This window comes from Aquila chrysaetos, chromosome 2 (genome assembly GCF_900496995.4).
Source record: "Aquila chrysaetos chrysaetos chromosome 2, bAquChr1.4, whole genome shotgun sequence".
Lineage (NCBI taxonomy): Eukaryota > Metazoa > Chordata > Aves > Accipitriformes > Accipitridae > Aquila > Aquila chrysaetos.
Genome location: NC_044005.1, coordinates 45413405 through 45441246, shown reverse-complemented (window position 1 = coordinate 45441246; position 27842 = coordinate 45413405). Strand labels below are relative to the sequence as shown.

At 42.6% G+C, this 27842-nt stretch overlaps 2 protein-coding genes across 21 annotated transcripts in view; both read left to right on the top strand.

Moving 5' to 3' along the window:
- CELF1 (CUGBP Elav-like family member 1) overlaps positions 1-20848 on the top strand; it is a 72995-nt gene extending 52147 nt beyond the window's left edge. For 12 of the 19 annotated variants that reach the window (XM_030035212.2, XM_030035193.2, XM_030035165.2 and 9 more), the window contains 4 exons: positions 1003-1116; positions 1296-1481; positions 2357-2500; positions 4075-13378. In XM_030035212.2, the coding sequence (XP_029891072.1) occupies positions 1003-1116; positions 1296-1481; positions 2357-2500; positions 4075-4202 (572 nt within the window). In that variant the 3' untranslated portion in view covers positions 4203-13378. Of the gene's footprint in view, positions 1-1002; positions 1117-1295; positions 1482-2356; positions 2501-4074; positions 13379-15027; positions 15160-20735 lie in introns of those variants that run through there. The other 7 variants (XM_041128966.1, XM_030035154.2, XM_030035133.2 and 4 more) reach the window with 4 other exon arrangements.
- On the top strand, positions 17081-27815 carry RAPSN (receptor associated protein of the synapse). 2 transcript variants are annotated; one of them, XM_030035235.2, is made up of 9 exons: positions 17081-18212; positions 20736-21074; positions 22280-22438; positions 22784-22882; positions 22980-23102; positions 24357-24515; positions 25797-25850; positions 26500-26699; positions 27524-27815. In XM_030035235.2, the coding sequence occupies exons 1-9, from the start codon at positions 17997-17999 to the stop codon at positions 27594-27596; spliced, it is 1422 nt and encodes a 473-aa protein (XP_029891095.1). In that variant the 5' UTR covers positions 17081-17996; the 3' UTR covers positions 27597-27815. The 2 variants fall into 2 exon arrangements, with proteins under 2 accessions (XP_029891095.1, XP_029891105.1); XM_030035245.2 differs by lacking the exon at positions 24357-24515 and having other exon boundaries at positions 17085-18212.
- The last annotated feature ends 27 nt before the right edge of the window (positions 27816-27842 follow it).

Genomic DNA, 27842 nt, shown 5'->3' with positions numbered 1-27842 from the left:
CATCTTGCACAGTAAATTTAAACTTCTGGGTTAATTGCAATATGCATAGCTTTTCTTACTTACTTTGTTCAGATTTCTAAGTAGTCCACAAACCTGTTGGGAAAACCACTGCTATATAATCATAAAAATACTATTCTTTTCTTATTTTATCATGTCCATAATCTTTGTAGATGACCTTAATTTGAACTTGTGGTTTTTTTGATACACCAGCTTGGCAACCTTTTTTCTCCTGGTTTTGATGTCTATTTCTGTAGAACTAACTCTACCAGCTGTAGAATTTTGTAGGCCGTGTAAGCTGTTAGTCTGCTAGGTACTGTATCTGTAGACTTCTCTTACTGAGTAAATGTGGTTGAAGATGTTAGTGGCACAGTCAACAGAGGATAGACTATGTATTTTGGATGTACATTCCAAGACTTTTCTTGGCCATAGCCCCAGCTGCTGCAGCGGGCTTTTTAATGGAAAAATTACTTCATGTGTCAAAATAATCTGGCCATCTGCTGCTCCTGTTCTGGCAGTATGGGAAAACCGTATGTTCCGTTTGACCAGAGCTTGCTTTAGTGTCCCTAGTATCTGTGTTTCAGGTCTTTTTCACCTTGTGTGATGTTTCAAGGATAGATATTAATATGTAGCAAGTGATTCCTACTCACTTCAGTCAGCAGGAAAGGGGCATTGCTGCTGGTCACCTTATGTTGAGGTACGAAGTTCAGCTACCATTCGTATATTGTCTGAATCTTAGGTGTCTTAATGAAGTTATTATTGCTACAAAGAATAGACATTATGATGAAGCAGAAATTTTTCAAAAATTTAGGAAGGGATTAGAAGATACAAGCAGTATGACCAATCGAGTTGTGTGGGTTTGGGATTTTTGTTTTTTACATAAAGTATACTGTGTTGCCCTTATCTGTTCCTTACTAGCTTTTTCTACAGAAATAACTTAATGAAGAAGTTGAATTATCAGGACCAAAAAATATTGCTTGAAGTTTAATTATCTTATTTTAATAGCAGGTTCCTCACCTAGTTCCAGTAGCAGCTCCTCTGTTAATCCAATGGCTTCTCTTGGAGCATTGCAGACACTGGCAGGGGCTACAGCAGGCCTCAACGTTAGCTCTTTAGCAGGTAAGCTATGTGTTGTGGTGGGTTGGGGGAATAGCTGATTATCGTTCCTCAGACTGTGCTAGTTCTGTGGGGGTTTTTCTCTGCTCCCTGCTTTTTGTAATAGTGCAGGGTATTTGAAAGGTAATTGATCTGGCTCAGTGGAGGTACTCAGTCATCTTTATTTCCTCTTTCTTATATAGGAATGGCAGCCTTAAATGGAGGACTTGGCAGTGGTGGTCTCTCAAATGGGACAGGTAGCACAATGGAAGCTCTTACGCAGGCTTATTCTGGAATCCAGCAATATGCTGCTGCTGCATTGCCCACACTCTATAACCAGAGTCTCTTAACACAGCAGAGTATTGGTGCAGCGGGAAGTCAAAAAGAAGGTAGGCTGAAAGTTGTAGAAACAACTTGAGAGGGGTTTTCAAAAGGACAAGCTCAGCCCTTGCAGGTACCTTATCTGCAGAGTTTTTATTTGGCGGCATTTTTTAGAATCCTAGAGTTACTGAAGATAAAGAAGGAAAACCTGTGAGGTCTCTCTGTTAAGGGCTGTCCAAAGTAGTTTTTACATCAGGAGGCTTCTCCCAGGGTTTGTCTAGTCTTAAATGCTTAGTAATCGTACTCCTCCATTTTCTCGGAGGACAGGAGAGTATGAGTCAGCAGCCTGATACATCCCACTGTCAGAGAATCAGTTGTGTTTTTAATTTTGTTTTCTTGGTCCTTCACCTCTTCCCACAGATACTTAATGCCAGTCTCTTCAATCTTCAGATTCAGAATCAATGTAACATGTAGTGTAAAGTAATGAAGAACTTAGGAGTAAGTTTTCAGCAGAATGTAGGATGATGTTTAGAAAAGAATCTGTCAGATTCTAAGTAGTGCAATTACTTGTATTTTGTATTGAGATTTCCTTAGTTTCTTTGGGCTGCAAGCTTTGCGTAGCCATTTTTCATTTAGTCAGCATCTAGATCTCAAACTTACCGTTCAGCTTTCATTACAGCAAAGATCTGTGAACCAGTTTTGGCACAATGTGGAAATTACAAGCAAAAATGGTGAGAAAGAGCTAGAATTACTTGAATGCTCAATCCCAGCAAAGGGTCATGCTGATTTATTCTGGAATCAAGTACTCTGCAGAAGTGCAAACAGCAGTTTCATTGTTTTATCTAGAAAATTTAGCTTGAATGGCTCTTTCACCTTTTTTTGTGAAGTGGGCCTATGTTATCCATGCTCTTCCTGAATTTGTATTCCGACTTGTTGTTTGAAGGTCCAGAGGGAGCCAATCTGTTTATCTACCATCTACCCCAGGAGTTTGGGGATCAGGATCTGCTGCAGATGTTCATGCCATTTGGAAATGTCGTCTCTGCCAAGGTTTTCATTGACAAGCAGACCAATCTAAGCAAGTGTTTTGGTATGTTGGGTCTAATCATTACCTGTAGAAAGGTGGCTTCTTTCTCGTAATCTGTTTTCCAGTATATTGTCTAGTCTAGCTTTTAAGTCAAGTAGTGACTCTTTCTCTATATTCCTAAAAAATAAATAAATCAGTCCAAACTCTTCCAGCAATGAACTGTATTTTCCTGATTTTCATTGTGACTTTTTGCTTTTCCTGATTTCGTACTGTTTTGGCCCTAGATAATTCACCATGATTTGTGTTTGCAGGCTGTAATCGTGGTATAGTTCCTCCTCTTCCCCCTTTCTTTCTTTTAACTAGTTGTTTATGTTGCTGTATGTACTAGTTACTACATTATCATTATGAATCATTTCCATTAATATTTTTATACATAATTATTATGGCTACCATATAGTACAGGAGCTTTTGATGTTCTGTAATGGTCTGAAGGCAATTTTTAAAGCTTCCTCCTAATTCTTGAAAACTTAGTAAAACCATCTCAGCTACTATTTACTACCTAACTTTACATCTCTTATACTAATTTTGCTCTGCTTATTGTGTGTTTAAATGGGAGGCTCATCAGGATGAGAGGTGTATCCTAAAACTGTAAATCAACCTGTCGTGCTACTGTTACTATCCAAATAGATTATTGTCAGTTAACTGCTAAAGTCCGTGATCCTGAAAGAGCAAAGAAGGTATTCTTTCTTAGCTTGTTTAGTAGGAGGCTGTGCATGTGGACTGAAAGATCTGTGGTTTTATTTTCCTTGCTTTGAAACCCCAGTGCAAGCAGTTGTAGCATTTTTGCAGTGCTATAAGCTCTCGTAACTATTTTGATAGAGGGGGATTTCTTGTGATGGAATAGGAGAGGTGAGCCTTTCTCTGTGGTTTTGATAGCTTTGTGCCTACATAGTATCCTGTGGTTTTTTTAGTATTTGAGACAAAAGATGTGGACAATCTGATGCTTTGTGAGAACACAAAAATATGCTGAGCATCAGGCTGTAACACCTGCATATGGAATGATCTCCCCAGGTAGTGATGCCAGCCATTGACTGGAGTTATTTAAAATGGGTTCCTTTAAAACTCTGGAGAAGTTTGTATTGGGGATGCCCTTTCCCTGGAATGCTCTTCCATCTGAGAGAAACCTAAACATAATAGTGGTACAAGCGCCACGCTGTCTTGACAGCTACTTCACTCCAAACAAATGATTCCCATAATGCCAAGAGGGTGATTTCAGTCTTGTATCTTTTAAGAGCTTTCATATATAGATTAACATTTTCCAGGTTTGGTTTTCTCCCAGGTATGAGTTCTTATAAAACAAACAGCAGTACTCATTTTTGTTGGAAGACTAGAAAATGTTATTTTAATTTCCTGAGCTTTGTATATCTTTTGGCCAAAGTTCCATACGTCAGAAAGCAATGCTTTGTCTGAGAGCCCTTAGTCTGAAGTTTTTATGAAGAGTCTAAAACAGTTGTGAGCTTCTGAAAATGGCATTTCATGCAAGCCTCTCTTACCTTGTGAGTACCTGTATTTCCAGCTGTGAGTAGCTGTTCTGGACAGCTTTGGCATGGTATAATTATGTATTTTCCTTTCTTCAGGTTTTGTAAGTTACGACAATCCTGTCTCTGCACAGGCTGCCATTCAGTCAATGAACGGCTTTCAGATTGGCATGAAGCGTCTGAAAGTACAGCTCAAGCGCTCTAAGAATGACAGCAAGCCATACTGAGCGCCCCTCCCCTCCGGGACTGGAGTGAGAAGGATCTTCTGGTAAGTTGGAGAGGAGCGCTCTTAGTGATTCGAAGCCCTAAGGCTGTGTTTTTACAGTCCTGGAAGCTGATCCATGCCTTCTATCTGGCACATCTTCCCCTGAAGACTCGGCTGCAGCCTCTGCTGAGAATCCCGCTTCGGATGGAGGACAAGTTTGTGCTTTTGTTTCCAGTGTTTTACTTTGGAGTTTAGGTGCCATATCGCTGAGGTTTTGTTTTTTTTTTTTTTTTTTTTTTTTTCCTCCCTTATTTGAAGTTTGCTGTGTTTGTAACCAGTGTGTGTTGAGAAGGACCAATGCCAGCTCCTTGGGGGTGGGGAGGAAAGGTTAAAGGGAGCAGCAGAAACTGACACCACACTGCCTTGGGGTGGAGAGGAGAAGGGGAAGCAGAAATAACACAGAACAGCTGATCAAAACAAAGATCGGGAAGGACAACTGAGTCCATCCAAGTTTGGGTGAGCAAAGAACCAACTCCATGTAGCCTTTGTCATGCCCCTTCCACTCTTTGAAATTTCCTTAACTGTATGCCATGGTGGGGATTTAGTAAATCATCTCTAAAGCAGGAGACAGGCTAGAAGGGTGAACACATTAACAAGCCAAAGGAAAACTGCAGTGATTTTTTTTTTTTTTTTGCTGTATATACAGTAGTATTCATGTAGCACTGTGAATGTACACAGCACTTTATAAAATTACTACATAATGTCCCTGCCCAAAAAATTTCACTGTCCGTTTACAGTTGAATTTTAATGAGGTGCAGTGAATTTCTCCATATTTAAGAAAACTTACCATATGTACTTTATCTAGGTGTTGTAGAAAGGTATAGAGAGAGATAGCTTAGTCTGGATGAATACATCTGGGGCTGGAAACCAGAAATTTTTGATCCCTGGTAATCTGCAGAATTTTTTTGACAATTTTTCTTAACAGTTCATCACATTCCCCACTTCTGTGGGATAATGTCCTTTTTGCAGAGTATTATTTGAATTCATTCTGGTAAGCATAATGTAAGTGCTGTTCGTTTCTCTATTAAAATGACTGTTATATTGAGATACAAAGCCCAGAGCTGCCCTAACACAGCTCTTGAGGCTCCTGTTTCATACCTGTTCTCCTAGGATTTGATTTCTCAGTCTCAACTCTGTTGCAAAGATAACTTCCGGTTTTTAAAAAAAAAAAAAAAAAAAAAACCACAAAACACCACCCCACCCTCCCACCAAAAAAAAAACCCCACCAAAACGATTTGTGCGGTGATTTGGTCTAGTACTTAGGTATTTCTTTGTACTGCAGTTTTCCTTTAAGGTGGTGTGTACCAGTGCAAAACAGGCTAACACAGGAGCTGTGGAACCACAGCAGAGCATTGAGCCATTCAGTCTTACTCTGCCTTTTGGTACTAGCTGTTGTCTTCTATACTGAAGGAAAATTGAACACACCCCTTCAATGAACACACACTTTTTCTGCACATTTGTGAAATTTCTAATGCATTGCTAAGGGCCTTTGTTACACACTGGTTTTAGGGGGCTCAAAGGACTTTTGACACTCTGGCCTGAGTTGTTTTAAGAAATCAGAGTCAAGTCCCGTTTTATAACCACCAAAATCCACCTCTGTCACAAGAGGAAGTTTACAATTTCTGTGTGTCTTTAACAGAAGTTCCATTTACCTCATATTTTCTCCTTTTCCTTGTTTTCTTTGTATTCCTGGTTCGAGATGCTGTTTCCCAGGGCACCAGGTAACACCGCAATCTTGGGAGCCAGCTGCTAAACAATGAGCGTGTGGGTCAGACGTAGGGTTGGGACTTTCTGTCCTGCTCCAGCAGGAGGAGCACTAAACCCATCAAACCTGAGATCACCTTTAGAATCCGCACACAGTGGTCTGTTGGGAATGTCGGGCATTCCCAGGGACTGGGTCCCCTGGGATCTCAAACCTCAGAAGTAGAAGGCCTGACCCGTAGCATCCAAGAAGAGCCCTTTCCATTCTTAAATTGAAAATCAAACAGTTGATGCCGGTCTGTCTATATTGATGGCAGACAGGTAAATCTATCAGTATTATTCAAATCATTTTGTGGTGGCAAAGGTTCAAAGGCCAGATTGCCAAATTTCCCAGTTATGCTGGCATGTGGTACCCTTCTGTGTTAATTATTTGAATCTCTCTAGAAACGTAAACATACACTTAAGTGAACCATGTACACTTGAATTCTGCACGATGGGAAAGATGTGTCCTGGTTTTCTGAGAAAAGAGTGTTGGAGTGTGAAGGCCTCCAGGGTGATAATGGGATTTTTTTTTTTTAATAAATAATATACTTTTCAAAAAAAAGAAAAAAAAAAAAAGAAAAAAAAAAACCATAGTTGGGAGCAACTGCTCCAAGTGCAACCTGCTGTAACCAAGAATGTTGTTTCTATTTTTATAGAAGTTTTATACCGCTCCAGGGTGGAGAATATTTATTACCTAAATTATTTCACTGGAAAAAAAGGCCAGGGTTTTGTAGAATCCTGAATGTGATTGTTTTACACACATAATGATGTGCATGATTGAAACTACTGATTTTCAGTGGCCTGTTTGCAGCCCAGCAACTGCTAAATGGGGAAGACAAACGCTGTGAACCAGTGGAGGAGAGCACTGTGCTCTGGGGTCTCTACAGTCACTCTTACCGTCTTTGCACCCTACCCCACTGTACTATCTGAGACCTTTGTCCCGTTTTTCATTTAACCAGATGCTCCGGCCTCTTTACTAGTCATTCAGTTGCCCAAAATTAGATGTTATTGCTTCTGCATCCTATAGTGTGTCTTCAATGCTGTAACTTATGGATCAAGCTTGGCGTTGTTGCAAATAGGTGCAACTCCTATTGACTTTAGGAGATTCACCAGTTTACACACTGTGGCTTAGTTTGATCAGTGACTCCTCCCAGACAGGATCACCTTAAGACACCTAACTTGGGCTAGCTCCTGTGCCTTACTGGCATAACTATAAGTATTGCCAAAAAGAAAAAGAAAAAAAAAAAAAAAACAACAAAAAAAACAAACTATGCAGGTTAAATTTTAAAAGATGTGATCCTCAGATGGTTTGAATCAATGCAGTTCTGCTCTCTTCAATAGAGCTGCATCAGTTTTCACCAGCTGAAGATGTTGCCCTTTTTGTGTATTTGTTTCAGATTTCCCTTTCTTGGTGTATCAATGTATATGTTGCCAAAGTTAATAAATGTATCAAGTTTGTGACTTGGGCAGATTTTTTTCTGATAACAGAACTGATCAGATAAAGTCAACATTTCTGTGTCTGTTTGGTGGCTGCCGCTGACTCTGGAGATTTAGGCTCTTCTTGCCTTCCCATCTTAAGCCAGTTTTCTTCCTTGCTCATTGGCAGGAAAGTCTGGGATTTTGGGGACTTGGGGCTTTTAAATTTTATTTTCTTTTAAATTCCTGTCATGCTCTCATTCAAGTGCAAACCAAATCAGTGTCAAATGCTTTATTTTGTGAATAGCGGGGTAAGTTGGGTGAGTTCAAATAAACTGCAGAAGGATTGGCTTAAGTAGCCACATGGACAAAGTATTCTGTATTCTCATAAACCAAAGAATCTGAATTTTCTGCAACAAAAGCTAGTAGGACTTCTGATGAAATGGAATTCCATATTACACGTGCCACCAGGAAGTATTTACATATTTTTAGAAACAAGATGGAAATGGTCTACATCATAGATTTCTTTTTTTTTCTCAGAAAACATTTGATTTCACTTGATACTCCATAATAAGATGAAAGTCTTATGAACAACTGAAGTCTTAGTCTGATGCTATTTAGTATCAAGTACTGTAGCAAATAAAATCTTAGATTCTTCAGTCCCATAGATAATGAACAGTCCAAAATAGGATATCTCTTTGTTGTTTAGTTTTTCTTTCAGTAATATACAAAGCTTGCATTATTAGAAAATGCCTTTGGTATATAGTGGTTAAATTTTAATTCAAAGCAGAATGAGGATTGGAATTTTTCAAAAGTATCTGAGAACAATGATGGTGAATATCACTTTATATTTTGATGGTGTGGCAGTTTACTAGCTGTGGGTGCTACTATCTGGAAATAGGCACCTCAGAAAATTTCTCACTGGCAAATACATCTATAAGGAAAAAGCTTTTCATCTGTATACTGAAGGTCACATAGCATGATAGATTTTGCTTGCATGATAGAATTAACTGAAGTGTTTCTTCATGTTAATAGTTGTCAGTTAGGGAAGAACAGCCAAGCAGAATGAAATTGTTCCTATTTCATTTGGAAATATCTAAAAGCAACTTGGATACAGCAAACTGCAAATGAAGGGTGCAACTACGAACATGTGAAATGCTTTGAGAGCTTCTTGTTGCAAACATTTAAACATAAGGATGTTATATATCCCTGAGCATACCTACCACAAAATATAAAACACAGAAGGCAGAATTATCACAGCTGTGAGAATAAAACAAGGATAAACTGGAATAACTTTCCCCAAGTCATTAAGTTCTTATTGAGCACCTCATGGCTCTGCTCTTGTAGGCCAGTCCTTCCCCAGGGCTTTAATGAAACTTAGTCTTTTTCCCTCAAAATTGCTGAGTGAAATATTTTTTAAAAATCTCTATCCAAAAAAAACCCCAAACAAGTCACACAAAGAATTTCTGTGGTGCGTGCTTAGATGTCACTTGATTTCATGCCTCTTGTTTCTCATGCCTCAATTTGTGATGAATTTGCATTTCTGGTTTAGGACTGAAACCTTACAGCTATCTGCAAACTATCTAGAGTATTTCTGGAACTGTAGAAATAACTGCAAGAGTTGTGTTGTACTCTGTTTGCTGGAGTTGGTTTAAACTCCATACAAAGTCCTTTCCCCAAATTGGAAAGTCTGAAGAGCAAATTAATCTCAGCAGTTCTAGTAAGTGGAGTGTTGCAGGTTTAGTGGACAACATGCTGCTTGTCGCTTTAGAACGGGAATGCAACATGTGCTATTCTCAAACATGCTATAAATGCTATAAGATAATATGCAAGTCTCACCTTGCTCTAGTCTCTAACCAGCAGCTTCAAGATGTGCCCAAGAATAAGGCCACGAACAGGGGATAAAGGGGAGTTGGGCGGGTGGGGTGAGGGGAGAGGAAGAAAAAAGAAAAAACATGTTGCTTCTGTCCCCTGCCTCCCACATTCTTCCCAAAATGTTCCTTGTCTCTTGCAGCTCACAAGCTGAGGGAGGAAACAAAGGTATTTATATCACTTAATATAAGAATTATTTTATTTATAAACTCTTCAAGAATGCTTTAGGAAACATATTTTTTCTACTCATCAAACTGGCAACAGTGACTGTAGAGCTTCTCAGAGCCCAGAATCCCCTCCTCGTGAAGTCAGGGAGCCAGGGGCTTTTTATATAAAAGGTTGGGAACAGAAAATCCCTGTGCAGGTCTAAAGGTATGAAAAGTGCTCAGCTAGGACAAGTCTTAACTTGCAGTGAAGTCTTAAGGAATTATTCTCTAATGTGTGGAGTTTTTGTCTTGTATAATCTTTCCCCCACACCCCTGGCCCCGTTCCAAATCACCCACCCCCAGTTTCCTGGGCTCCTAGGGAATGAGAAGGGACTGTAGCTGAAGGAAAGAACACAGATTTCCTGGGCTACCACCGCCTAAGAACTTCCCATGTTAGGATGCAAGAAAAGTCTCAGCCGTCAAACCACCTGTGAATCCCTTGTGTCCTCTGTCTTGTCTCTCATGGTCTCATTCTCTGTGGGCAGATTTTAGCCCTGGAGCTGTATTTTTTGGAGTTGGTCTCCTGGGGAGGGAGCTTGCTCTGTTCTTCTCTTAAACAGAGCTGGTGGAGACACTGGGCATGGGGTAAGGTGAGTGCAGGCTAATCAATGTGTCACTAGGCTGTGGAGTGCTCCACAGACTGGGTGTTGAGAGGGAAATCCAGGCCTCTGCTTCCATTTGGTTTCTGGCAGTTTGATGTTTACTTGGTGTCCTTCATGTACTTTGACTTTTACTTGTCCATCGTTGGCATGTGCTGCCCTTCCCTGTCAACTCCCTTCCCCAGGAGATCTCATTGTACAGTGCCCATTCTTGTTCTCTCTCTCCGTGTTTGGATGTACTGCTCTGTGTAACTCAGTGGGTCTCCCTCTTTCTGGTTTGTTTTTTTTCTAGATTCCTGCCGTTTGTTCATCGTTGTGCCTAAAGCATGTCGATGTGGCGTTCAAGTACATCGTCCAAATCCTTGTCTCTTCAGCTTCTCTGATGCTTGAACTCTCACCTTTGACCTTGTGTTGACCTTTGATGCTGATGTGTATTTTTTATTACGTTTGTTTCTTTCTTTTTTTTTTTGTGCTGCCAAATTGGTTTTGCTAGAAAGACTGCTGAAGGGGAATATTTAAACTTGCATTTGAATATAAAAGAATTTCTATTTTTCTAGACCTTCGTAAGATAACCACTTGATTTTGTGAATCTGATTCTTTGTAATTGTCTTCAGAGCAGCCTTGCTAGCATACCTTGTGGAGTATTTGTATTTCTGTGAACATACAGCCAATCACTTTCTAGGCTTAGTTTTTTCTGTGTGCTTAGTTTTAAAAACACAGTTTCGAAGAAAAAGTCAATTATATGGTGTGACTTAATCTTTCAGGAGACTTCCTAGTCACATTTTGCTGATCTGGTTTCTGTGCTTGAGGAGACAGCATGTGTTTTTATGAGTTCAGACTTGTGACTTGAGTGGTATCAGCAGAAAACACTTGAACTACATTTTCTTCTGATTGTAGCTACGTTTTTGCCCTGGCATTTATTGATTTTTATTATTATTTTTATTATTATTATTATTATTATTTTTATTTTTATTTTTTCCCGTGCTTCCCTGTGTGATTATCAGTCTGCAGTGAAAATTTGATCAAAGTTGATGTTGTATTTTGTTAAGCTCCAGCATGCTTGGTTTTTTTGTAACTACAATCTCCTCAGCAAAATGTGATGTTTTTGTTTTAATCTTTCAAACTAAGATAGTGCCCAGAAATGTTTTGCATGTTTCCTGCTGTTTTCTTCACACCCTCGTATATATCACCTTCACCTCTCTGTTTTCTATAGTTTGTGCAAAAACTGAGTAATTTAATGGGTTTCAAAGGTATCCTTTAAATTAATGTTTTTGGTATGACAAATATCTGATCAGAAGCCACCTGAGGGCATCTACCTGTGCACTTAGACTGTCTGCCTGACAGAGCACCTGGACCTCGTTCCATCTCCAGTGCTGTCGGAGGCTCCCAGGGGGCTTGGTTGCACTGTTCCTGGAGTGGCAGTTTTGGTGGAAGGGAATAGCTGAGGAGCAGGAAGGTGGGGGAACTTCACACTATTTCTGTTTCCAAAGCTATCTGAAGCCAGGGCTCCTTTGAAACACTCTTTATGAGCATTTTGTATAATTCAGGGCACATTTTCGTGAAGTCCAGCCCCAGTTTAATACCATCAGTCAGACCTTGGTGGCAGGATCCTGGAAGGATCTAGGTTAGCTCTTGAAATAAAGTGTTTGAAATATCCCAGAGAAAGCATTTGTAAACCTGGTCCTACAACTGCTGGCTCTTTTCCCAAGTGACAAGCACAATACAACAGCCTCTGAAGCTGTTACCTGAACAGGGTACCATCCCCAGCTCTCTTCTCAAGGGCCTTAGCTGGGGAATCTCTACGGAGATTTTTTAGTTTTTGTTTAGTTTTTAATTGGGTAATGAGCTAAGCAGTTTTTCTGGCTTGCAGGTTGAACTAGAACAGGTTACTGCTTTCTGGGTAGCAGGCCTCCCCCTACCCTACATACCATCTGCACTGGTAGAAACTGGGATGTAGCTTCTAGATGAAGGCACCTGAAGAGCGTGTGCTGTGATGGTTTCAGTCAGAAGGAGAAGCAAGCTAGTGTAGGTATCTTAACAGTAGAAAATAATGGGAAATTAAATCCCAGAAGAAGGGGTTTTGCTGAGAAAAAGAATCGTGTTTGATTGGATAGAAATCTTACTTTTGCCCAGTGTTTGGGATAAGGCAAAGATGCAAAAGGATTTTTTTTCTATCCTACTCCCGAGTTGGCTGAGGATACTATGTTCTCAATAGATATTGGCTAGACTTGTGTAGGCAGTCCTTAACCTGCATAAGACAGAACATGTTCGGATATGGTACATATACCTGGGAATGAAGCATGAGGCTGGATGAAAAAATGAGAGGGGCTTGTTTATTTGGGAGGTAGGGTTGTGGGCTGGCTGCTGTTAGTCCCACAGTCTGAATGCACAGGGCTGTGTGTCAGTGGGGGGCACTGATACCCTGCAGTGTATTGAGTAACTGCCGATACATTTCTGTACACGCGCATTTGGTTCCATAAGGAACTTTGGGGAAACCTGTGGAAAAATATCTGAAGAAAACCAAAATGCCAAACGTTGGATGTTTCTTTCCTTTCTTCTTCCTTTTCTTTCTTTGGTTGTTTTAATTGTTCTGTGGTGGTTTTAATGGATTTGAGACAGTGGAGCAGCAGCTGCCTTTCTGATTTTTGGCTGCTTTTTGTGAATAATTTAAAAAGAAAATTTACATTTTGGAGACAAACCTGTGGGCTTTTTTATTGGTACAAACATTGTATTTAACACTAGGGGTTTTGTACAGTTTTTTGCCTTTTCTACTAGAAAACAATGTAAAGTGATTCACAATGTGACGAGAAAACAAATTGCCACTATGACCAAATGTAGAGTCTGTTCTGCAGTAACGGGATTTAATCAACTCAAAGTCGTGGTTCAGTCGTAGAAATGCTTTTCTTTACCTTGTTTGAGCTGTTCCTTTTTTTTCTTGTTTTGATTTGCAAAACAAAATGTCTTTTTGTGTGAAATTGTGTTGTACTCTGTAGAGAATTACGGATTTTACTTTAATGGTTTAAAAAGCAGAGGAGCACATGTTGCTTATCTGATCGCAGAGTTTGTGTAGTGGATTTAAAAATGAAAAGATTTGTTACAAGTTTGGAACGAGCGAGTATGTGTTAAAGGAATTTTCTTCCTTTTGTGTGTGTGTTTTTGTTTTTGTTTTTTTTTTTTCTTTTTGTCCCAAAGGGCAACTTAAAGCTGTTTTAATTGCACAGACACACCGACAACAAGTCATTTTGTATATGCCAAGTGTGGTACCTTCCTTTGTTTATTTGCTATTAAACTGTTTGAGAAGAGTCCTTGTGTGTTGTATTTGTGTCTTAAACTTGAGGTTCTTTTTGGGTCCAAGTGTGGGAAGATGAGGAGAGAGATGAGAGAACTAACTTCCAGTTTCTTAGCGTGAGCCACAAAAATTTTCATGGCTCAGTACCACTTGTTCTGGATGTACAATATAGCCCTGGATTTTTACCTCTATGTAGATGAGCTACTTTGAGTAGAAATGGAGAAGGCTTTTTGGTGGTTTAGCCTCCATTTTGTTTCATTTGGTAGTCAAGTCACCTTTAGACATTAGATACAGAAAAGCTTGGATAATGCAAATATGCGATACACTGGGGAGTGAGGTGTAGGCATATCCAGCCTCGCAGAACTGGTGCTGCATAGCCCCTTGCCTGTCCGTGCACTGTGCTTCATGGTGTTTCAGGGGCTAAATAACTTCGGCATAACACCAGACTTCAGCTATATAGGAACAGCACGTGTGCGTGGTGGTGTGTGGGATTAGATAGGCACCAGCTCCTACTGCTCCTGTGAGCTCCATACCCGCCACTGCCTCCTTACCCCTTCCAGGAACATGGCCAAGCTTGCTGAACCTATCTCCTGGTTCTGCAACGTGAAGGTATCTGCAGTCCCCAGTGATCCTGGTCCTGGAAATACTACACAGGGAAACCCCGAATGGGTTGGGATTACTTACTAGCTCAGGTTTTGTGATAAGTGAAAGTTACCTGCTTTGCTTTTAGAACTAAGATATGTTAATCATGTGAAATAAAATGAGTTGTAAAAAAGTAAATATTTGGTGTAGGCAAAGTATAATTCATTCAGAAACTTGCCATGAGTTTGACATTAATATTGCCTCTCTTGGAAGGAAAGTACCACAATGGCTGTGACTTTGCCACCTTTCTGAAAGCTCCTAAAATTCAGTGATGTTACTCCTTCCTTCTGCTGTCTTGCATCTCAGAGACTGCAAGCATTTTCAGGGCAGCTATGTTTCTCCTCCGTGTCCTTTTCCTCTGTTATCTGGCATACTCTTGTTTCACCCCATTACTTCCTACATGACTGTAAATCTGAGAGCGCTTGCAAGCATCAGGATTGAGTGCTGCATTCCTTTCCCCGCAGCGCACCAATTGTGAAGCGAGGCGCTGAGCCACCTGTTGCAGAGTATGCTGGGATCCCTGCAGTTAATTTGCAGCTGTTGAGAAGGGAGGCTGGAGAGATTTCAGTTCAGTAGGTCTGAGGTGAAGGATGGAGAGATACAATTGAATCAGAAAAAGGGTTTGTTTAGGCGGGATGGAAGATTCCTGCTTGTGCAGAAAGTTGGCTAGTCTCATCTTAAGCAGTCGGAGCTCTGTCAGTTGCATGTTACGGAACTGGTACTAGATCCCTCTGGGTAGGTGTTTTTTTTATTTTTTTGAAGCTTTTTTCTTTAATTTAAAAGGCCACCACCAATCAGTAGGCAATTAAACTACAAATAAGAGCCAGTGTATTAATCTCTGAAAATAATCAGCATTTCACATGAGTTGTTATATTTATCAACATCAACAGGAAATACACAAACCTGTAGATGCAAGTCCTGATGTTGAATGTTTTAGGAGAAATTTTTTTCCTCTCACATCTGCCTCCACCTTTCACTACTTGTTTTGACTCCAGTCTCCAATCTTCCTGACTTTACCAGCCATGTTCTGCTGTCTTCAAATGGCCAGGAGTCACCGGGGATACATTATGAAGAGCAACAGGGAGGAAGACAAGCAGCTCAGTGTGGTCACTCGGAAGAAGTGACTGCATGATTAGCTACACTGCGTGACAGGTGAGACTCCCTAATTTGGTGTTTCTATGCACCTTCCAGGCTTACTTATTTGCAGTTACCGAGAAGAAACTGTGGATCATTTACTGTAGAAGCCGTACCTGAATCTTGTACAAACTAGAGCTATCTTAAGCCACAGAGTGGTGATCATTCTGCCATTACTTTCTCAAAGCAGCACAGGTAGTCAGTGTCTTGGTGATTCTACCCATTTACCCCTCCTTATTTAGGCAGCTGCATTGGGCTCAGAGTGGTATGTTCCATATCAGAGTATATTTCCGTGTTTTGAAAATGGCCAATTTGAGCATGATGGATCTAACCCTTATTTTACTAGGATAAGTTTTTATCTCGGTAGGTGAGTTGAGTTGATTCTTAAGAGACCAAGCACAATTTCATAGGAGAACTCAAGAGCAAGGAAGTACATACAGTGTGATCAACAAAATGCAGGACAGATCATTTCCCTCCTGTTAGATGGGCTTTGTCAGAATGCAAGGCATCCTCTTCTCACTTTGCCTATTCTTTGTGGGATATGAGAGTGAATATTGAGGGGAGCGGTGCTTTGGTGAAGTGGTCCAAAAGCATCAGGATAAGTTTGAGTTACAGGCAGGTTACTTGTGGAAGGCTAATTTTGCAAAGTAGTCTGCTCCAGCAAAGAATGATATGATTTTTGTTTTCCCCTTTCTTGAGTCCTGGCTTGATTCTTTCATGTAGCAGACTCCAATGGTTGCTGTCCCTGGCCTCTTCTCCAAATCCAGAAATCTGATGGCCTCACCATTATCAGTGCTTTCGATGGGGATCGGTCTTCTGCATCTTATGTCCATCCCACCACCCATCTTCAGAGAGACATATAAGAATTAGTGTAGGGAGGAGAAACTTTCTTAATTCTGAATCAGAATTAAAATCTATAAAGAACCTAGATAATAATTTTAACAGTGTTGCTGAAGTGATTTTTGCACAGTAACCAGCTGTGCCTCAGCGTTAATTTTTCTTCAGCCTTCTGTAGTTTTTTCCAGTTTCTAATTCCAGAGTTTGAGAGTACTCAGAGTCTATGCTGAAACATCATCTAGCGCATTACCGCTCTGAAAAAAATGCTAACTTAAATATTTTATATATAATAGAGTATATAAGCTCCCAAAAGAGAACCAGTCTGATTGTAGCAAGACTTTTCTACCATTTAAAATGCTTTTCCTTTTAAAAATATTTTTCTGAGGAAATTCTAGATAAAGGCATGGATGGAATCTCTTAAGATCATGACTGCTATGATGTAAAGCCTCTGGGTAGATTGTGGTTCCTTATTCTTTTGTGTCGTGCTTTCCTTAGGGATGTTACCTCAGGAAGGCTCCCTTGGGTTTGTGTTTCCTTAGGCAGCCATGACACAGGCCTGGATGGTCCAACTGGTGGCCCATGAGATGATTCTGTTGGTATTTACCTTTGTTTGGGGAAGAACTGCCACCAAATTCACACAGAAGCAGGGAGGCAGCCGGAGACATGCCTGCTTCTGCACGTGGGTCTGTTGTTAAAACTCTGAATTGCAATTTCTTTGGCCTGTAAAATGATCCCAAAACAGGTGTCTGGGACTTGTGTATCTGAAAAACGTTAGACTTCCCTGAGGCATTCCACGCCCCCTCCTCCCCCTGCAAGTTTGGTATCTCTTCTTATGAAGGACAGAGTAAATCTAGAGATAACCGAGACTGGGCCCATTAAAAATGCAGCACATCAATGGGGGTATGAAACTTGACTCCTAGAGGTGTGTAGGAGTGTTAAAGCTATATTCTAATTGGGCTGACAATTCTCTTATGCAATCTGAAGGAGCAGAAATCTGTTGCTTTGGGTCGTTATTGTCATTCGTCGTAAAAGATGAGCAGGTTTCGGATGCAGGACTTCAGCAGTGTCTTTGACAACTTCTGTTGCAAACTCTTAGAGGACTGTCACGGGTATCTGATGGCCGTGAGCAACAGTCGGTCACGAACAAAGTTTTTCAGGATGGTTAGCTGCTTATTGACCCTGAAATTAAGAAGTCAGTGCCGTATTTGCAGCAAATCTGTGACAGAGCTGACCGTTGTCCACAGAAACAGTCCATATTGTCAGCTGAGGCCCTCAAAAGGGAGGCTGAATTTGTGCCTGGCAAGTATCGGGCATGTTGTCGCAAGTATAATACTGCACGTGTGTACGTGCTGGAGCCTTCTAGTTCATACCTTACTTTTTTAAGGCATGTATTGTTCCTAAAGCTACTACCCCTAGCTGAGGCTGCTACCTCCCAGGCTAGCCCACCACCACCAGCGCTTGTAAAAGGTGATGGCTAGAGAGAGAGGAAAGAGACGACGGAGCCATCCCTGTGACTGCAGCTGATTGTCTCTCCCCGAGGTATTAATAAGCTGCATACCGGCGGGCAGGGGTGGGCAGTTGGCTCGCCGTGACCTTGGGAGCCAGGGAGCCTGACTAGCATTCCTGGGAGCCATGTGAGCCGAGGACTGGCAGGCGCAGCTGTAGCCAATGCGGAGGAGACCAGCACGGGCTGCTCAGATTGAGTTTCACTCCTGTCGCCTGAGATTTTTCTCTTTCTCTCCCCGTTGTGCTTTTCCTCTTTGTTTATGGGGTTGGACGGGCGAATGCGCTGATGGAGTCCTAGCGAGCGAGACGTTTGCCTAGGGGATTTGGGATTCTACCTTCAGTGCTGAGCAACCACTTCTTGCCATTGCCTACCACAGCTCCAGCCCCCTGACATGGCTGGGCTTTTATGGCTCCAAGCCTTCTGAGCACACAACCCGCCCTCCTCTGTTAGGGCATTTTATGTTGTGTTCTCATCTGTGCAGTTCCTTTTTGCTGTCCTTAGAGGTTAGTGTATGAGGCTTTTTAATGCATGGGAGATGGGTCAGGACCAGACAAAGCAACAAATAGAGAAAGGACTCCATCTTTACCAGTCTAATCAGACCGAAAAGGCCCTGCGAGTCTGGATGAGGGTTTTGGAGAAGTCTGCGGATCCTGCTGGCAGGTTTCGGGTTTTGGGTTGCCTCATCACTGCTCATGCAGAGATGGGCAGATACAAAGATATGCTGAAGGTAAGGTGAACTGGAGATGCATGCATGCCATTGTGTCGCACCCACTACGGAGAGTGGCTGGAGATTAGAATGTGAAATCGGGGGTTTTGTTTTGTATATAGTAGAACGTACCAGCTATTGAGTGCATATTGCGGGCTGCCATAATCACTGCGTTGACCAATAGCTCCAGCCCACAAAATACACAGAATGCTACTTTTCACTGGGTCTGGTCCCTCAGGATTCCCAGGTTATTGAGGCTCTCCAGTTAATCATGGGGACCTTTCTTGATTTATTCCCCACATACAGGCACACCATGTTATCAGGCCTCAGGAAAAGGTATGAAAACAGTGCCTTTGCTCCACTTAAAGCTGTTTACAGTGTGTATGTCAGTGTGAAAAGAGATTTCCAAGTGGATTCTGTAGAATAAGCAGCAGTCTTGTGGAGAAGTCTGTTATCTTGTTCAGCTGCTGTTTGATATCTAATATAGATCTTACATTGGTTCTTATTACAATTATTTGTTTGCAAGGGGGCTGATTAAGAGAGGAAAGAGGATGCTTTTTTGGCAGGGGGATTGAGACGTGTTCCAGGAGGGGTCTGACAGTTATGGTCAGAGAGGGGCTCCCAGTTGTCAGGGCAGCATAGAAGGAAGGATACTGGGCTTGATGAAAGAGTAGTAAAAAGAAGCTGAAATTACATTGCAAAAGCATGAGGATAAACATGTTTGATTAAATGAACAAAAAGAAGCTGATGTGTAGATCTGAGAAGCAACAGGATGCATACAGAGAGCAGCAGGCAGTGTTTGGGAGGGTGACTCAGGAATCTGGAAGACAAGGCAAGAGGATGTTGTAACAGTCCTAAGAAACTATCCCAGCCTGAAATAGGGTCTTGCTGAAGGGCCTTGATATTCTTGTCCTGATGTTTTTGGTTGCCTCTTACTAGACTGGTAAACATTCAGCACTTAGCACAAAATGGGAAGGGGGTGCCCACATCTCATTGAAAAGTTTTTGGTAGCTCTGTTTAGAAGGGGGTGGGGGATATCTTACTAGTAAACCCATGCACGTGTCAAAGCCCTATCTTAAAACCAAATACTTAGGATGAACAAGAAAAGAGCGGTATTAATACACTTGGAAAACATTTGAAGAAAAACAATTCTGATAAGTGATGTGGAATTGGGTGGTGGCAGAAACAACAGACTGGTTAGGGAAGAGAGAAGCAAAAAAGGTAAGATGTGGCTACCTGAAAGAAATACTTGAAGGCTTCACAGAAAACAAGAAACAGGCAAAGGAGTGAGCTCAGTATACCTGAATGGTAACTCGTTACCTGAGAAGGGAGCAGAAAGTGGGATCAGAGTATGTGAATTCTAGGTCTTCCCAGTATTAGGAAGGAAAAATGGCTTCAGTCAAACTGAAGATTTTACACCACGAGTGATCAAAGACAGAGGAAGGAGAACTTTAGCAATAAACTGTTGAGAGAGGAAATAACAGGAGAAGAGGTGTCAGAATTAAAGGCATGAAATTAACTGTGATTTAAGAAGGGTTATGATGCTCAATCTCTTTTGGAGAGGAAAATTACTTCACACCAAGGAAAGAGGCTGTGGCAATCAGGAAATAATGAAGAACTTGTACAAAGGTAAGGGAATGTGGGGAAGCATGAGCTAATGCGCATTACTGGGTCCACATAGCAGCTTTCCTAAAGTGCTAAGGAACCTGAGAACATATATACCCAAACATACGCAATTTATGGTTGGGTTTTGTGTTTGTTTTTTTTTTAATTTTGTGAAGAATGTGAAATGTTCTGGTAGCTTAAATTATTATGTGTTGCTACTATACAAAAAGGAAGTAATTGGTGCCCTTGGGAATTGTTATCCATAAACCTAACTGATAATCCCTAATGAAAACACATACTGAGAAAATTGCTAGATATTTACCTTTGCCACTGGTATTAATTCAAGCCAGCAGTGTGCTTGGTTCATCACAAAACACAAAAGAGTCACTGCTCAGAAGAGTTTGCAGTCTAAAAGAAAAAGACTTCAGATCATTTAAGAGAACTGTATGCAATGAATCCTGAAGGTTATAGAATAAAAACTGTCAGGACTGCCATTTGTTAGTAAAACATTGATGAAAGAAGGAGCTTGCTTACTTTCTTTTATTAATAGAGTACTTTAATATCTTAAGAATTCCAGAGAAAGTGGAATAAATTAAACTTAGTGAAAGAAAACTGAGCTGCATTGTGTCGGATGTTTCCTGTTTCACCTAATTCTCTTTAGGGCCATTTAACAGCTTTTTTTTTTTTTTTCCCCCACTAACTGCCAGCCTAGTTCATTTTCCTTGCCCCAGAGACTGTGTGGAGAGGTTTCTTCAGACTGCTCATAGGCCTTTTAAACCACCAGATAAACTGCTCAATGTATAGGACGGTTCTCGGTCTGGGCTGCTGGACCGCTCGGAGATGAGCCAGTTGTCCAGTACAGGGTGCTACTCTGTGGGTGTTTGAGCTGTATTTAATTAAATTACACACTTTTATAAACACTGTCTTTTCTACTTAAAGTTTGCAGTGGTACAGATTGACACAGCACGGGAGCTGGAAGACCCGGATTTCCTTACAGAGAGCTACCTAAACCTGGCTCGCAGCAATGAGAAACTCTGTGAATTCCAGAAAACAATCTCTTACTGTAAGACGTGCCTGAACATGCAGGGTACCACTGTGAGCCTGCAGCTGAATGGCCAGGTGAGCCTCAGCATGGGCAATGCCTTCTTGGGCCTCAGCATTTTCCAGAAGGCTTTGGAGTGCTTTGAGAAAGCTTTACGCTATGCACACAACAACGATGACAAGATGCTGGAGTGTCGAGTCTGCTGCAGCCTCGGGAACTTCTACGCCCAGATAAAGGTGCGGTAACCTACGGGACGGAAGGGTGGTTGTCTCATGGCTTCAGGAAAGAATTGGAAATGGTGTGAATTTCAGCTTATTTCTTTGCTATAGGAAGTGAAGTACTGAGAGAGCGTTGTAAGCTAAAATCTCTTCTTTGTAAAATCATCACTGAGTACTCTCCTTCACAGTAAGGTTTGGAGGATTAGTGTAATGTTTATATAGCACAGCAGAAGCAGCTGTGAATATTCCTGTGTATTGAAAAGATCAAACGTAGCTTCAAAGAAGATCACATCAGAGGAGGTACTGTCTGCGCACAGGGCTGGCAGCCAGAACTCATGGATTCTCTATTTCTGCCACTATCGCAGGCAAATAGCTATTTATATGAGCAAAAACAGGGAGGAACTGAGGATGGGGTGATTTGCCAGTTCTAACTTCTATTATAAACAGCAACAAATAGGTTTTCCTCACAAAGTCTTGGGTTTTGTCACTAATGGAAGACTTACCAACCAAAGTGTTGAAAACTATCAGTAAACTTCCCTCATAATACCAAAAATAAAGAAAAGAACATTGTGCTGGATACTTTTAAGGTATGAAATAAGAAGGGAGAAAAGAAATTTTAAAACTTGTGGTTTCCTTTGTGCATCTTGGAGAATTAAAAAGTAAGAGGACTTTTTCATTTCTGCAGTCTCATGTAACTTACTTGAGAATGAGGTTAGATATTTAGATAATAGTTTTATGTACTTATTGTAAAATTAGATTTCTTTCTAAAACACTTTTAATGCAGAAAAATGCTTAAAAATGAAAATGTGTTATATTATTACTTATTGTGGATTTGGTGAGGCCATGATTCTTTGTTCCTGTTTCCTGCAATGATGGATAACCAGCCTCTTGAAGATCCTGACTCACCACATGGAGAACACGAGGGCTCCATGTAGATATTGAAAGCAGAGATGATCTAAGAGCAGAGAAAATTTTCAGCCTGTGGTTATAGAGGATGGTAAATGGTTCCTGCAGAGTAAAGTTGATGGCATACTATATAAAATTCATTTGCCCCAGTGTCCTGAACCCAGAGAGTAATATGAATTCAGTATATGGCAATTCCACCTTCCACAGTTTGATACCCAGTGAAAACATCTAGTGAAATACAGCCTTTTTTTTTTTTTTTTTTTGTCTTCCTTTGCTTTATTTTTGCTGTAACTGCTCTCTGTCTGTCTGCCTTACAGGACTACGAGAAAGCCTTGTTCTTCCCTTGTAAAGCAGCTGAGCTGGTGAATGATTATGGAAAGGGCTGGAGCTTGAAGTACCGTGCAATGAGCCAGTATCACATGGCAGTGGCCTATCGGAAGCTGGGGCGCTTGGCAGATGCTATGGACTGCTGTGAGGTATAGGGTGCAGGCAGACGCAGGGCTGTCTGCAGAGGCCTCTGCAAGGGGATCTTGCCTAAAGGACTGGGAGGAAAAGAGATACCATGGCATTCACGCTTTATTCTAGATGTTCCTGCTGCCTCCTGGTCTTAGAGCTGTGGTTTCAGTAGCCCAGGGGGCCTCAAAATTTTGGGTCTATGAATGGCCCTGGGTTGGGAACATGTGAACGAGATTTTACGTGACTTAAAAAGATTCTGCCATTTCTTTGGAGCTGACCTTTCAGTGGCTGGAGTGCGCAGTCCCAGCCCTGCTGTTTTGAAGCAGGAGCAAGCTCTTTTACTGACCAAAGACAATTTCTTTCAGGAGTCCATGAAGATTGCCCTGCAGCATGGTGACCGGCCTCTGCAAGCGCTGTGTCTGCTGTGCTTTGCAGATATCCATCGCAGTCGCAAAGACGTGCAGGTACAGCACTCTCCTGCCAGGAAGGACAGAGGGGATAGCAAGAGGGTGTGAAAAGCCGGCCATAGCAAGACATGTGTTTTCCTCCCTGCTTCTGCAGACAGCCTTTCCTCGGTATGATTCCTCCATGAGCATCATGACAGAGATTGGAAACCGCCTGGGCCTGATCCAGGTGCTGCTAGGAGTGACTAAGTGCTGGATGATCCAGAAGGAGCTGGACAAGGTCAGTTACAAACTTGTTTCTACAGAAGTTTGTTAGACAAGATTAGAGCATACAGCCTTTTTCTGAACCGTATGCCCGTCAAAGTGCAATAGAGACCTGTACCCCTTGGTTCTACCAACAGGGTCTGTTGCTTGTACAGTTACGTTTCTCCGAATGGTCTCTCTCAGCCAGGAATTTGTTGGTAACAGTGTGAACATCTATTCTGAGTCAGACTGCTGACTTGCGGAATTGTCTCATTAGTCAGTCCTGATTACCTTTAAGCACTACACTGAGAAACCAGCACTGAGGGAAGGAAGCCTACTCCCACCATTGTAGGCAATCAGCTTATGCTTATGCTCTGAAATAGATTCCACTGCCTACTTTTTAGCTATATGACTAAGCTCATTGTTGTGATAGTGATGATGCTTAGACAGCTCTACAGCTCCACCATGTGCTTTGCAGACAAACGTGGCATCCAGTTCCTAGAGAAACTCTGAGGGTACATAAACTGCGATGTGAAACAGAGAAATGAGAGCAGGAAATCATTTGGGAATAGACAACCAGTCAGTGTAGTACAAGGGGGCAACGTTCCTTATTTTGAAAATGCTTAGGCAATGTATGTGTGTTAAAATCCGGATTGCGCTAGATGCAGCAGATTGCACTGCAGGAACACTACTGGGCTGCAGAATGAGATGCTCAACGGTTAGCCTTGAACTAGTGCTGAACAACCTGGAGTGCCTGCACAGTGCCACATCAGGATGCTGGTTTGGGCGTAGATATGATGAAGATTCACTCCTACCACTCTCATGAGAGACAAAAAAATTTAGCTCAAATGAAGCATCCCAGCTATTAGGAAATCAGGTATGTGTCTGTCAGAAAAGACAAGATCAAGGTGCTGTCAGCATCCACGTTGCCTACAGGAGGGAATCAGTTGGGTAAGATACACCTTGCAATCTCAGTAAGTAAACACTATGTTTGCAATGGAAGAAGAAACCGTGTAGTTAGAAACTTTGCTCAGTGTAATCCCTTCCCAGCCTCATATCTCACATTCAGAAGAATGGGACAGGACACAGCAGGTAGGCCTCTACATAACAGAATATTCAGAGTACTCATCAAACCCCTACATCCACTGGTCCCACCTCCAGCCATCACCACCCTCTGATATCACAAACAGCTCTCACTTGAGAGCCTGGTGAGGGCTCTGCACAGAGTCCTGATCTCACCAAAACCCACAAAAGAAGAGAATGAATAGATGAGTCTTGTATTCTGTTCCAGGCATTGGAGGGAATGTCTGCCCTGGTGGGTCAGGCACCTTATGCCCATTGCCCCAGATGTGACCTCCTCAAATGTCACAGCCCTGAATACTCACCCAAGCCTGTTCTTCAACTTGCCAGTCCCAGTTTCCATTTCTCATGCTACTCATCCCAATATCAGTTACCTAATAAATCACTTTGCTAACTTTTTACTTGCAGATTCCCTGTTGTCCTAGGTTCCTCCATCTTCCCGGTCTCCTCGGCCAGTTAGTCTATTTCCTTTTATTGGCATGTAGGCAATGGTATTGCAGATCCTCCCAGGCTGCTGTCCCAGCCTGCTTGCCCAAACTCTTGTGCAGTCTCATATTCCTGTCCACGACAAACTGTCCCCTGGATTTCTCAGCGTGTCTTCCCCCAGCCCACATGCCTCACTTTGATTCTTAGTCCCAGTCATTAATTTCAGGGGTTTCCAGTACACAGTCACTCTTAGTAGGCACAGCTCTCAGTTATGTTCTATCTGCTAGCCTTCAGCTCCTGCTTCCCCCTTCTACAAGTTCCTTATCCCAGGCTGTGGCTGCCACTACAGGTCTAATGCCACCATCTCTGCATTCAAAGTGCATTCTTTCATCTCATCTGGTCCTCTTCTCCCAGAATAGCAGTAATGCCAAATTATAGGGTAGAAATTTTATAATGTTCTTCCTGAAAACTACTGCATCACAAGGGAGACCTCTTCTTCCCCTTGGACAAATCCGAAGCAGATCTCAATAGTTCTGGAAAACAGAGACTGATGATCAGAACAGTGAGGAACACTGTGGCATCTAGGGTAAAGTAGGGACTCGTTTGGTATAACAGCTGCTATGCTAAATGCTTTCCTTCAGATTGAAAAAGACAGATAGCAGTACACTCACTCCTACATCACACCATGCGTAAGTAGGACAAAGTGGATATATGAATAGCAGGGAAAAAATGGAAGAGCGTGGTGTGTTGGTGGTGCTGATCCCTTTCCTCCCCTTTTATACAAGTGAAATTAGAGTTGCCCAACAATTATAGAGCCTGTAGGGTAGGATGGGGAAAAGGCTTGCTTTGCTTGTGCTTCATCACAACCCCAATGAGCATGTGTGACTGAGTTTAAGTAAGTCTGTATTCTCTCTGCTTGGAAACACCAGCCTCTGCCAACACCATGCCCCTACTTTGCACTGTGTGGCTGGAACAGAAACGTAGCTCTTGGATTACTTGTGGTCTTTCAGAAACCAAGCTTTTTTTCTGGATGAACTTTTGGGAGAGGAGGGAAATCTGCCAGACAGCTATCTTGCATCTCCAGAGTTGCAGTGATGCTTGTTTATCCAAATTCTACTCGGTACCTCATCACCTCTTTTTTTTAATAATTCCCGTAGGGCATTCACACAAGTCTGGTTTTGATATATCAGACTGAGAACTGATGACGCATGCTCTCCGTTCACAGGCTCTGGAAAGCATTGAAAAGGCACAGGAGCTGGCAGAGGGACTAGGGAACAAGGTAGGATCCTACAGCTTCTCTTCAGCACTGTCTGTAGTCTTCTATCAGGCAACTTAAGAAGCCAAGCGTTGAAGTATCCAGACTTGTTATTGCTTGTTAACATGTCCGTGTTAATCAGCTGATGCTTGGGGTCTTGCTTTGTTGTGAAATGTTTAGTTGTGGGCAGTTGCACATATGATCTATCAGTGTGCAAGTCTGAAAAGTGAGGGAGGAGTCACAGTGGGATAAACAAAGGGGAATGGGAAGCAGTAAAAATGGGGTATGAAACAAGCAGAGAGCTAGAGGATTAGGGGTCTTTTCTTGAAAAACATTATTGCCCTGAGCAGCAGCTGAACTCTGTGCTGGCTGGAGGTAAAGGGAAGTGAAATAATACGGTGTATGTGATGGCTAGCTCAGGAAAACCATCCTGATGAAAGAGCTGCGGAGTCCCTCAAACCTGGTGTCCCCTTTTGTGATACAAAGAAGTAGGGTTAGTTGCAGGAAGTGCCGAGAGACTAAATGTCCTTATGATTGATGCTGTCCCTCGGGCGGCTTTCTGTGCCGATGTTTCTCTAGCCGGCTGATGGGGCTGTAGTGGTTTCCACTCCTGTTACTGGTCTGTCTTCACCTTCTTGTTCACTTTTCTTATGTTTTTGCCCTTCACGTGCAGCTTGGCCTGCTGAAGCTCCACTGCCTTTGCGAAAGGATCTATCGCACGAAGGGGCAGCAGCGAGAACTGCGTGACCATGTAGTGAAGTTCCATGAATGCGTGGAGGAGATGGAGCTGTACTGTGGCATGTGTGGAGAGTCCATTGGGGAGAAGAACAACCAGCTCCAGGCGCTGCCTTGCTCCCACTTCTTCCACTTAAAGTAATGAGCTGGAAGTACTAAAGTTCCTTGTCGTGACATTAGTCATAGGAAAGAGCTGTTCGTGCCCAGAGCAGGACAGTCCTGTGCATGCTGTTCCCCAGGTCTTTGTCCTGCTTACCTGTGCCCCGCAGGATCCCATTGCAGCGTTGTGAATCCCATGGCCTTGGAGGGTGAGATTTAGCCATAATATCCATCCCACTCCCACTTCTGTCCCCTAACTGATTGTTCACCCGCGTCCTCACCTTGTAGGTGCTTAGCCCAGTTCACAGGTTCTCATTTAATTCCTCTTGGGGAATCAGTTCTTCACTCCCAGGGGCAGTTTGGATTTTTTTCCCCTGAATCCCCCCACTGTCTCTCTTGTCGAGAGGTACACTCAGGTGAAGGTGGTGTTCAGTCTGTTATTGTGCTACTGCCACGAAAGAAGTTAGCCGTACCCCCGTTTTATTTTTAGAAGAAATGCGAGTGTAACGAAAACACTTAGTTCTGAAAATTGAGAATTTAAAATCGCAGCCTCGCCATGACACCAAAACCAGGATCCAAGTACTCGGCAGCCAGAGGTGCCCCGCGAGCTCTGCGGATTTGTCTCCGGCAGTACAGGAACCTACTCTTGTAGAGGAACGCGCTGAAGCGCCTCCGCGGAACGGGTGGAAAAAAAAAAAAAAAAAAAAAAAAAAAAGAAGAGATGAAATCCTTGCCCGTGACGGGAGGGACGTTTTTCCCTGTGTTATTATGTGGCTGACCGCCCACAGCACAGCCCTGGGAGCGGCCCTGGGGGCGCCTCCGGCCGCAGGGCCCCCCCCGCAACCCACCTCCTCCCTTTGCAGGTGCCTCCAGACCAACGGGACCCGGGGCTGCCCCAACTGCCGCCGCTTGTCGGTGAAGCCCGGCTACGTCTGACCCGCCCGTGGGGCTCGGCCTGCGCCGTCGGGACTGCTGGGGGAACCTCATCGTTCCCGGGAAGGGGCGGCGGGGGGGGGGGGGCCCTTCAGGCGATGCCGCGGGGCTCGGGTGGGCGGCGGGGGCGTCCTCGGTCCGGCCCCGCTTCCTCGCTCCCTCTGTACGGGCACTGGCTGTAATAAAGGGTATCGCCGGGAGAGTTTCCCCGACTGCCGCCGCGACCGGGCTCAACTCTCGCTGGGGCGA